We start from the raw sequence: 12543 nt of genomic DNA on the forward strand, positions 1-12543 counted from the left end.
AAAGGTCAACGTTTTCTGCGTTTAGCACATACACTTTAGGATCTCAAACTGTCTCAACAAGTGCCAGTAAGGTGAAAATATTTACCACACAGGTTTGGTTTCTCTTCCCCCCACCACCAACAYCAATTGGATATTTTTGGACARWTCATCAGTATCAACTGCACTTCCTCCATTTATAGTTTCTTACTCAGATCTTTGCACACCCRAATTWAAAAAGGACACAATGATCWGAGCTGCTAGCGGATTTTCCTCTCTAGAGCTGTAGGYGGCCGGTTTGATGTTTTTTCTGGAAGAACCAGCCTCAGCTTCCTCCTCGGTGAGAAGCCTCCTTCTTCTGACAGGTACTCCTGCTGCAAGAGGGCCGCCCCTCCAGCAGCTGGGGAGGATTCACCTGGTATGGACAGACTAGGAACTGATTGATCCATTACAGACGTACTGTCTGCCTTCAGACATTCTCCTGATCCTCCTACCTGAAGTCCTTCAGTTTGAGCCACACCGTCAGGTGGCATATTGACAGACATTTTCTCCACTCTAGTTTCTGGGATTTCCCCTGACGTCTCGTCTTGATCCTGTTCAGGGAGGTTGTCTTTAGTAGAGGGGGCTTGTGACTCAGTGGTTGATTGAATCTGTCCCTGTTCCCTCTGAATGTCTTGACTGTGAGTTAGATCAAGCTTTGGTACTGCTGCAGATGCAGAACTGTCGACCTGCGTCTGGCTGTTACCCAATGCAGCTGGATTTGCTAAACTCAGGACAGGACCATCAGATATAGAGGTAAGAAGTGGAGCTGGGGGGTTTCCACCTGCTTGTAAAGGATTGGCTTGTATCGTCTTGGCCAGAAGAGCAGGATTTGAGAACCTGGTCGATACTGCAGGTTGTCTAGCGAAGCTTTCTGTGGCACCACCTGGAGCTACGTTAAGCCCACTGAGTGTCACGCCAGGAGCAATGGGATTAGCCAGACCACTGGTGAGCAGTGGATTGGATCCTGAGGACATGGTGTTGAGCAAAGCCTTCCCTGCTTGAAGAGACAGGGTGCTTCCAGTTAGCTGTGARCCAGGCGAGTTTAGCAAGGAAAGGTTGGTAGTACGATTCCTGTCAGCTGGACCGAAGGAGAAGGGATGCTGGAAAGCCAGCTGAGCCCCACCCAATGCCAGTCCCGCAGTCTGGTACTGGAGAGTCTGGAGGTTTTGTGCAGAGACGGTGGTGCCGTCAGGTGCCTGGGAGATGTTTTGGTTCTGTTCCTGGTCACCTTCTGCACTTTTATCACTTTTAGATRTGCTGCTTTTTTGCTCTCCTTCGTCTGCCTCCTCCATTTTGGAGGACTTTCTCTTCTTCTCTCTGCTACTCTTAGATCTCTTGCCAGATTTCTCTTCTCCTTCCTCCTCTTTGCCTTTTCCATGCCGTCTTTTCTCTTTACTCCTCTTGGAGCTTGTGTTCTTGGTATGGCCATGCTCATCTTTCTTCCTCGGATGGACTTTGCTTTTTCTTAAGGGGTTTAAGTTCAACTTGACCTTCATCAAACGGCTGGACTGGACTCTGTGTCTCCTGCTTTTCTCGTTGCCTCTGGGAATTGCCTCCTCCTCCAGACTTTCCTTGCCTCGATTAGTTCTTGGACTTGTTAGATCAAAYTTCACATTTTTTGCCTCTCTTTTTACCTCTGTGTTCATCTTTCTAAACGGCTCCCTCCTTATCTTGCCATTGGAATCAGAGACGTCCATTTGGTTGGAGTGAGGCGTCCTGTGTATCATATTCTCCTCTGGAGGTCTGGAGGTCCTGTGGCAATTCCTGCAGAGTGAAGCCTCATAACTTCTGCTCTTTGATTCATCATCAGTCCTGTGGTTGCCCATGTCACCGTCARCCTTGAAGGGTGGAAGATTGTCTGACGTTTCTCTCAGCAGATGAAAAGATGAGTTGACGATGTGGGGAGGAATCTTGTTAGAGACATTCCAGTTGTAATTCTGTTGTTGAATAACTCCTCTCCTTCTCTCCTCTTCCACCATCATCCTCAATTTCCTTCTCTCCTGGACATCTTCAGCCTCAGGTCCTCCGTTTKCCCACTTACCCTTTCTCATTTKGTTCGGCATCTTCCCATTAGTGTTGCAATGAGGACAATGGACTTTGCTACCATTTTCTTCAGCTCTGGACTTAAACATATCCATTCTTTCATCCAGCRTCATGGACTCTTTGCTCCATTGTTGACTGCTGTTGGCTTGTAAGAAAAAATTCCTCATCCTCTCCTGATCTCCGAGTCGATTTACATGGTTAGAAGTTGTTCCGTCTTTGTCCCGTTCTTCCTTCAGTTTTTGACTTTCTTTCTTCTTCTTCTTCCGTTGAGAGACGTGGTAACAGATCAAGACTGCAAGCAGGGTCAAAGCGACTCCTCCTGYGGAGAAACACAACAGGAAACAATAAAAATTTACAACCACAATTTCGGGGGGTGGGGGGGCTCAGATTTGTTAGAGCATGTGATGTTTTACTGTGTGTGACACTGACAACTATGTCTCTGATTATTTTACACCATAGCTCTAATTTTTTTTACAACAAGGACTGCCTTAGTAGATACTACACTTGAAAAGAACCAGGCCAGCTATTTTTTAAACAAGAGGGAATTGATCATTGATCGATACTAAGAATGTCCTCGGGTTTTCTGTGGGGAGTTTGCATGTTTTCTCYGGGAATGGGCTGGTTTTGTCTTCCTCTCACAGTTCAAAATCGTTTACAAGTCTGGTATGTATTGACAATATTTTTTAAATCTTTGTCTGGCCGTAAAGTTTGAAAGCCGGGAAAAAGACGTTGAAATTGGGGATATGACTCTTGCCCATAATAAAAAAAAGATGGTTTGAACTTCCTTCTTTTGTCTGGGCAAAGAGTGAGAGCTGATGGGGAAGGGAGGGAGAGACAAAAAAAAAATAAAAAAAAATTAGAAGAAAATCCCTTTCAGACGAACAGCATCCAAAACTAGAGGGAATAATTATCCAAAATATGAACACCACCAAGAGTGGCACAATTCTAGAAATCTAGAATTTGCTACAGTTTGTACCAGCATCACTTTTCTGAGAGGCTTCAAACATGTTCGAGTATCGCAAAAAAAGTTAGCCTAAGTACCAGCAGTGGGAGTTGTACCACATCATGAGAACCAATGRGGGAAACCAGCTTTTCTTCCCGGTACCGATTAATATTCTGACCTAGGAAGCAGATGACTGCAGCTATGGCCAGGTCTCGAGCGTACTGCTGAGGCGCCACGCTGCTTCTCGCCTCTATCTGCACCGTGATGTTCTGATTGGACGGCACGCAGTTGGCTTCAGTCAGCTCCAGCACCGTGGTCACAGCCGGGTTGTCCGCACTCACACACATCATCCGACGGCCATTGTACAGCGCCTGAGGTCAACGGGACGTGCAGGTGTTAGTTTTCAAGAAACCTGTGCTCTGAGATCTTTACTGTCACAGGTAATGAGTTTGCACGACGACGGCACACATGCGTACCTTGTCCGGCTCCTGGATGAAGCTCGTCAGGACGGCAGCCAGCTCCAGCAGCTCGCATGTGCAGTTCCATGAATTGAGGTCCAGGTTCAGGTTCGACAGCCACACAAGGTAGGAGAAAGCCTCTGGAGGAACTGAACTCAGACGGTTTCTGGAGAGATCCAGGCTCCTCAAGCTAACCAGACCTCGGAAGCTAAAAGCACGATACGGCGGACATATAAGATGATATAACCTGGGTGAATTTTAATATATTWAAAAAAATYGCATTACCTGTTTCTGTCCAGAAAATCTATCAAATTATCCGAAAGATCCAGAGTCTCCAGACTCCTGAAGTGGTTYAGAGGAAAGGATCCAGGGTTCAGCCTGGTGACCAGGTTTCCCTCCAGCTTCAGGCTGAGCAGAGCCTTTGTGCCTGTAAACCAACCAGCCTGGATCTGCACACCAGCAAGAGGAGCACGTTACTGCCTTGATGATTTAGCCCTGCAAYGTGTCACTAAAGCCAACGAGAAGGCGGCCCTCGCTTTCAGTTGYCTTAAAATAAAATATTTGATTTGCCCGGTGAAGACACGCACCATGTCGATGTGATTGTGGCCCAGCGCAAGAACTTCCAGCTGACTGAGATTGATCAGCGCTCCACCTTGCAGAGCCTGGCTGGTCAGGAGGTTGTGGTCCAACAGCAAAGTGTGGAGGAAAGGCAGGTTTCTGAAGGCGTCCTCACTAAGCTCTGAGATGTGGTTGCTGCTCAGGCCTGTAGACGTGAAGGTTTACGCATCCTGTATTACTGATGTACACAAATATTATGCACAGCTCTACAATAAAGTATTTGAATCACACTTTGTCATGCTACAAGCAAAAGCTTGAATGAGTTGCATTGGTATTTAATGTCACAGATCAACACAAAGTAGAGAAAATAGTAACTTCTATACTTCTTTGTAATGCAAATCAAATTCAGTCGGGTTTGATGGAGAGCACTTTGAGGTTTTTGCACAGATTCTCAGTTTGAGTAAGATCTGGATTTTGACTGAATCTCTAATATAAGAATAGATTTTGGTTGTATGCTAAGTGTCAAGAGTACGACCGTTTTTGCAAGCTAGTGTCTGTGCATCCATCCCATCCACGTTTTGTACTGACCTATAACTGTGATGTTCCTGAGGACAGACAGCGAGGCCGGCTGGACCACAGAGATGGAGCCCTCAGTTAGCAGCAGAGCCTGGGTCGAGTCTGGAGCATCTGCTCAACGACACACACACACGGTAGCAGCCACACACTTCTCTAAAACAGGAGGACACTTGCAGAAGAAATGGTGTGAGTCGTACCAATGATGTTAGCAAGCCTCTGACAGATGACTGCATCCTCTGAGCAGACCGCACAAGAAACGGGGCAGGCTGGAACAYGCTGGGCTTCRACGACTGGCAGCAGGAACATCAGCAAAACACCTGGACACAGATTCAGACATCTGTTTTCTTTTCAGCAGAACTTCATGACATTTTGCTGTTAATATAATCACTGAGCAAGCTGAGAGTTCTCACAGGTCATGGTGTGCTACAGAAGATGTGACATGACGACAAGGCAGCATCTCTTCCACGCGGCTGTCACCCGATGCAGCTTCATTATTGTCACCATCATGTTTAATCTGAAAATACATAATGAAAACACTAAAATGACGTCTTTACACAACTAATATTGAAAATAAACCCGATGATAAAAGCTGATTAAAACCGACAAATTATTTGCTTAAATTCTGGAAGATGATGTAGCCTTAAGTTGAGGCTTTTATTTCATAAATAAAAGCCTGAAAATACAGAATCGGGTTTGATGGAGAGCACTTTGAGGCTTTTAGTGTGTCTCATACTGCAGTTGTGCACGCATTTCTAAGTAAGATTTGAATATTCAAATCAAGCATTTAAACATTAAAGCAGGAGAGTAGTAGAGAAGGTTTYTGTTTTGTTGCTAGGCAAACAAACAAGATGCTGAGTGATGGCTGACAGCCAAACACTGAGGCAGCGTGAGGCCTATCGGGTTTCTGCTGAAGCACCTTCGCTATCGGGCTGCATTTYCCCGAGCCGTCTGTTATGAAACAAGTTTGTGTTACGTTGCAGTACAAACTCTTATCAGAATCGGCCATCAGAACCACAGTTAAAAAAAAAAAAAAGTGGCTTCCTTTATCGCAGTGCAACATCTTTGCATCTTCGCACCACGAGAAATGTATTTGATCCTCTGATAAAAACCTAAACAGCTTTACTGACTCAGAGTCAGTCAGAGGTTAACAAATTCACTGTTGACATGAATTTCATAATAAAAGGAATGAGCATAAAGCAGATTATTTAAGTGGATTTAAAGAAGAATTGGGTGCAGAATTTTAAATTAATAAGAATTTTCTCTCCTCCACACATTTTTAAAATCATACATTCAGTCTCAAATATGGACATAAACCCATTTGGTAYTAAATATTATTGGGCAAGTTGAAAATCATGGCATCGTTTTGACTAAACTACGATCAGTCTTCATTTAGATTGGCTGGTTTTTGGTCAAAATTTAACTTTTATGAAAAATTCATACATTTTTAACAACAACAAAACTAACAACCACCAAGGATCAAATTAATCGTAAACTGAGAAAGTGACCATAAAAAGTGATGTCACTAAGTTTTACTTCAACGTAGACTGAGATGGAGGTGACTAAGAAGAAATACACACTTTAAAACTCAGTATATGGATATGTACAGGTGAAATGCTTTCTGAATTTAATGCTTTCTGACCAACGGAAACAAAGATTGAGCAATTTTGCCAAAATTAGGAAGAAGAACATCATGATGTCCAGCTGTCAAACATGGCGGTGGCAGCTTTGATGGCTGTAGTACAGGTGTTTGGAATAATAAAGATGGCATTTTACCAAATCCTAAAACTTCACATGAGATTAAACATGCAGATAAATACAACTTGGACACAGGTGGATGTTCCAAATTAGAATCACAAAAGAAGCTTGTCAATGGTTGAAAGCGTGTAGTTTCTCCAGCGATACGTTTATTTTAATTTTCTAGAAGCACTCCGCTCATGACGACAGCACGTTTGAGTAGCTCTGCTACAATTTTTTTCTTCTTCTTGGTTGAGGCATTGCATGGTTAAATAATTATTCCGTCTGGTTTTGAATGCTGTGCAGCTGGAAGAACTTTTTACTATTACCTTCTCCCCCACCCCCTTTCAGTTATCACGATGCATAACAGTGTGGGAACAGTGCGCTGTTTTTACAACTTGGGAGAAGCTGACTGCCATCTCAAAGCTCAAATATTACCTGAGATACCGGAGGAGTAAACAAGGAGGCTTCATGGACCGAAGAGCAGAGAGAGAAAGAGCAAATTCAAACCGTGTCTTCCGTCAAACACAATACTTAAGGGACACATTCCCGATTTTCTGACCGTACAGCCAGGCAGAGACTTAAAGAGGAGCAGCCAAAGCAAACGACACGGANGGAATGAGCATAAAGCAGATTATTTAAGTGGATTTAAAGAAGAATTGGGTGCAGAATTTTAAATTAATAAGAATTTTCTCTCCTCCACACATTTTTAAAATCATACATTCAGTCTCAAATATGGACATAAACCCATTTGGTAYTAAATATTATTGGGCAAGTTGAAAATCATGGCATCGTTTTGACTAAACTACGATCAGTCTTCATTTAGATTGGCTGGTTTTTGGTYAAAATTTAACTTTTATGAAAAATTCATACATTTTTAACAACAACAAAACTAACAACCACCAAGGATCAAATTAATCGTAAACTGAGAAAGTGACCATAAAAAGTGATGTCACTAAGTTTTACTTCAACGTAGACTGAGATGGAGGTGACTAAGAAGAAATACACACTTTAAAACTCAGTATATGGATATGTACAGGTGAAATGCTTTCTGAATTTAATGCTTTCTGACCAACGGAAACAAAGATTGAGCAATTTTGCCAAAATTAGGAAGAAGAACATCATGAYGTCCAGCTGTCAAACATGGCGGTGGCAGCTTTGATGSCTGTAGTACAGGTGTTTGGAATAATAAAGATGGCATTTTACCAAATCCTMAAACTTCACATGAGATTAAACATGCAGATAAATACAACTTGGACACAGGTGGATGTTCCAAATTAGAATCACAAAAGAAGCTTGTCAATGGTTGAAAGCGTGTAGTTTCTCCAGCGATACGTTTATTTTAATTTTCTAGAAGCACTCCGCTCATGACGACAGCACGTTTGAGTAGCTCTGCTACAATTTTTTTCTTCTTCTTGGTTGAGGCATTGCATGGTTAAATAATTATTCCGTCTGGTTTTGAATGCTGTGCAGCTGGAAGAACTTTTTACTATTACCTTCTCCCCCACCCCCTTTCAGTTATCACGATGCATAACAGTGTGGGAACAGTGCGCTGTTTTTACAACTTGGGAGAAGCTGACTGCCATCTCAAAGCTCAAATATTACCTGAGATACCGGAGGAGTAAACAAGGAGGCTTCATGGACCGAAGAGCAGAGAGAGAAAGAGCAAATTCAAACCGTGTCTTCCGTCAAACACAATACTTAAGGGACACATTCCCGATTTTCTGACCGTACAGCCAGGCAGAGACTTAAAGAGGAGCAGCCAAAGCAAACGACACGGATCAGCAGTGCTTGCCGGCGACATATAGTGTCAAYCAGGGCATGCAACCGTGAAATATCATCTCTCCTGCCTTGATTTTGGGCTGTTAAGACAGAAAGACAGCAACGGTCTGCAATCAGAGGCCTATTTAGCTTTGACGCAAGACTGACTGCTACCTRGCGTCAGTTCCTGTCCAGAGCATCACCGTCCTTAACAACCTATTTGAAGGTGCTTGGATGGTATGAGTCATGACATTTAATTTCCCTTTTAGGATAAATAAAGTGTTTTTGACTCGAACTAAGATGAATTGAAGTGATTTAGATWTAATTGAATTTAAATGAAATATTTGTGATGGTTGACGTTTACATCGAGCCTGAGTTCATGTCTATTTGTTTATAATCTGGTGTAGATYAGAGAAAAATTTCAAACGTGTTTATCCAGATTCCTGGAAAAAGAGTCATTATAAGAACATACAAAATTAAAGTTCTGCCTTAGTTTACTGAAAAAAAAAAGTATAAGAAAATGGCCCTATCACACTATTGTGGTCATCTGCTGCCCATTTATGTTAAGGAAGCGTAAACAAACAATTAGATGATTAAACTGAGAAGCCAACTGRGTCCACATCTGCATGTCAGCACCTCAGCTGCACATGTAGAGGAAATACCAAAGAAACTCAGAAAACTGTTTACGAGCTCTATAATTCTCTAATATGGTGGGTGGRGGGAGAACTGTTGTTAATTATGTCTAATTGGTAAAATAGGACCAAAATATATTTACGTGCATCAGATGGGGGTCATAAAAAAACACTCTGTAATGCATAGCTCTGACCATGTTATGTGCACATGCAGGATTACTGAATAAGGAGCTGTGAAAATGATAAATACCACATGTTGAGGGGACAAGTTGTAGATTTAGCTGGGAATGTGCAAAAACACGGACTGACAGGATGATGCCTGGTATGAAAGTTTGGCGTCAAATTGAGGTTTTCAGCATGATGACGATCCAGAGCATGCTGCCAAAACATGACAAAGAGTTTCGAAAAGGGAAGCAGAGAAAATAATACATCGGACGATTATGTTACTTAACTCTAATCCAACCAAAAAGAAAAAAAAAACACCTCTGAGGCTCGTCTCGGACAAAAAGGTAGACAAAACATCTCCTTTACTGGAAAGTGGCTGAAAAATGAAAAGGTCAGAAAAGAAATCTCAGAACTTTTCTCCCAAATCTGATTTGCAACATTTGTGATGCATTTTATTTATGAAAAGAATATTAGAACTATTGTTATTTTTTTAATCTAAGTTTGAATATTTTGTGGTGACGTTTTGCAGGCTGACTTTTTATGAGGTCCTTACTTTAGGTTCAACCTGTTGAGATTCTTGTTTTCACATCTTTGTTTAAATTTTTATATTTGTTTTTTTTTCTCCAGTCATCATTTTCATCTTTTTGTCCTCTTTTTACCGCCCCATTTTTTCATCCATCCATCCATCTATCCATTTTCTGCCGCTTATCCGGGATCGGGTCGTAGGGGCAGCAGCTTCAGAAGGGAGGCCCAGACTTTCCTCTCCCTAGCCACTTCTTCCAGCTTCTCCGGGGGAACCCCRAGGTGTTCCCAGGCCAGCCAAGAGACATAGTCCCTCCAGCGTGTCCTGGGTCTTCCCCGAGGCTTCCTCCCGGAGGGACATGCCCGAAACACCTCACCAGGGAGGCGTCCAGGAGGCATCCTGACCAGATGCCCGAGCCACCTCAACTGGGTCCTCTCGACGTGGAGGAGAAGCGGCTCTACTCTGAGTCCCTCCCGGATGACGGAGCTTCTCATCCTATCTCCAAGGGAGAGCCCAGCCACCCTGCGGAGGAAACCTATTTCGGCCGCTTGTATCCGTGATCTCGTTCTTTCGGTCATGACCCAAAGCTCATGACCATAGATGAGGGTGGGAACGTAGATCGACCGGTAAATTGAGAGCTTCGCTTTTTGACTCAGCTCTCTCTTCACCACGACGGACTAGTACAGCGCCCGCTTCACGGCAGACGCTGCCCCAATCCGCCTGTCGATCTCCCGCTCCTTTCTTCCCTCATTCGTGAACATGATCCCCAGATACTTAAACTCCTCCACTTGAGGCAGGACGACCCCCCTGACCCGGAGAAGGCACTCTACCCTTTTCCAGCTCAAGACCATGGCCTCGGATTTGGAGGCACTGAGCCTCATCCCTGCCGCTTCACACTCGGTCGCGAACCGCTCCAGCGAGAGCTGCAGATCACGATCTGATGAAGCCAACAGGACCACATCATCTGCAAAAAGCAGAGATGCGATCCTAAGGCCACCAAAATGGATCCCCTCAACACCTCGGCTGCGCCTAGAAATTCTGTCCATTAAAGTAATGAACGGAATCGGTGACAAAGGGCAGCCTTGGCGGAGTCAAAATCTCACTGGAAACGAGCCCGACTTAGTGCCGGCAATGCGGACCAGACTCTGACACCGGTCATATAGGGACCTGACAGCCCGTATCAAAGGGCCCGGTACCCCATATTCCCGTAGAACCCCCCACAACGCTCAGCTTCCTCAACAGAAGGCATGTTGGTGGGATTGAGGAAGTCTTCGAAGTATTCCGCCCACTGGCCCACAACGTCCCAAGTTGAGGTCAGCAGAACACCATCCCCACTATAAACAGTGTTGGTGCTGCACTGCTTCCCCCTCCTGAGACGCCGGATGGTGGACCAGAATAGCCTCGAAGCCGTACGGAAGTCTKTCTCCATGGCCTCTCCAAACTCCTCCCACGCCCGAGTTTTTGCCTCAGCAACCACCCGAGCCGCATGCCGCTTCGCCCGCCGGTACCTATCAGCTGCTTCTGGAGTCCCACAGGCCAAAAAGGCCCGATAGGACTCCTTCTTCAGCTTGACAGCATCCCTCACCGAAGGTGTCTACCAACGGGCTCGAGGGTTGCCGCCACGACAGGCACCAACAACCTTGCGGCTGCAGCTCCAATAAGCCGCCTCGGCAATGGAGGTACGGAACATGGTCCACTCAAACTCAATATCCCCCCACCTCCCCCAGAACGTGTTTGAAGTTCTGCTGGAGATGGGAGTTAAAGCTCCGTCTCACAGGGGACTCCGCCAGACGTTCCCAGCAGACCCTCACTACACGTTTGGGCCTGCCAGGTCTGACCGGCTTCCTCCCCCACCACCGGAGCCAACTCACCACCAGGTAGTGGTCAGTGGACAGCTCCGCACCTCTCTTCGCCCAAGTGTCCAAGACATACGGCCGCAGATCCGATGAAACGATGACAAAATTGATCACCGAACTGCGGCCTAGGGTGTCCTGGTGCCAAGTGCACATATGGACACCCTTATGCTTGAACGTGGTGTTCGTGATGGACAATCCGTGACGAGYACAGAAGTCCAACAACAGAACACCACTCGAGTTCAGATCGGGGGGCCGTTCCTCATCTAGGACCTGTCTGCCTTGGGTGACCCTACCAGGGGCATAAAGCCCCAGACAGCATAGCTCCTAGGATCATTAGGACACTCAAAGCCCTCCACCACGATAAGGTGTCAGCCCAAGGAGGAGCCCATTTTTTCTTTTTTCTCTTTAAGTTAAGCACCATTTTCTACAGACCCCTTTCAGCTCCAGATTGTAGAGTAATCTCTCATTTGACTAACGTTTTTCTTCTGACTGGAAGCAATCCTCTATCAAAGTTTTTGAGCCAGAGTCCGATCCTGAATTTGCTAGAATCTGTGGAAGGAGTTAAAGATTAGGGTGACGTCCAGGAGGCCTTCCAACCTCAGAGAACTAGAGCTCATCATCTAACTCGAAATCTTTAAAATACCAGCAAGAACGTACAAAATGCAAAATGTTGGTCAGCAATTACAAGAAGGGTTTGCTTGCTGTAGTGGCACTAAAGATTTTTCTGTTGGCTATTGAGAAAAGAGTAATTCTGAAAGGGACTTTCAGAATGTATGCATATGTATGTATATTTTCATATTATCTTTTCTTTTCCGATCAGAAACAAAATGATGCCAAGCAGAAATGTGCCAAGGCTATCAACTGAATAATTTGGGCTTTAATTGTATGCAAATATCTGATTTGAGTTGTATTTGTGGGCAATCTACGGCCGGTTTTGGCTGAGCTCAGTGGCTGCTCTGTTCTTTTCTTTTTTTTATCATTTCCTGTAATGTAGAGCTTTCTATGCGTTTTTCAGTCTTGTGGGTTTTTGGGGCATCTAAAAATCAACTTCCTGTCGTCATGTTGCCTGAAAGCACTTCAAAAGCTCACAGGAGGCAGAGTTGTCTGTTTCTTTTTCAGCAAATCTCAAACAGGACGTGAATTCACATTTGAAATCAGATTGAAAAATGACTGGGCTTTGGTAGCTTGGATGACATATTTCAGCTGAAAAGTATTTTATTTCTAATCTTTCATCAAATACAAATGAATTATATGAAGCCGATTAGTTATTTTTCAC

The 12543-nt window shown here is 44.4% G+C and overlaps 1 protein-coding gene across 1 annotated transcript; it reads right to left on the reverse strand.

Moving 5' to 3' along the window:
- Positions 1–236: 236 nt before the first annotated feature.
- Positions 237–6930, reverse strand: lrrc53 (leucine rich repeat containing 53). Its single transcript, XM_008433708.2, has 8 exons — positions 5007–6930; positions 4794–4913; positions 4609–4707; positions 4050–4225; positions 3748–3911; positions 3481–3670; positions 3183–3375; positions 237–2380 (listed from the first exon to the last, which is right to left on the reverse strand). Exons 1-8 carry the CDS (start codon positions 5011–5013, stop codon positions 237–239), a joined length of 3093 nt encoding a protein of 1030 aa, XP_008431930.1. The 5' UTR covers positions 5014–6930.
- Between the last annotated feature and the right edge of the window lie 5613 nt (positions 6931–12543).

The sequence above is a fragment of the Poecilia reticulata genome, linkage group LG17 (assembly GCF_000633615.1).
Source record: "Poecilia reticulata strain Guanapo linkage group LG17, Guppy_female_1.0+MT, whole genome shotgun sequence".
In the NCBI taxonomy this organism is placed as follows: Eukaryota; Metazoa; Chordata; class Actinopteri; order Cyprinodontiformes; family Poeciliidae; genus Poecilia; species Poecilia reticulata.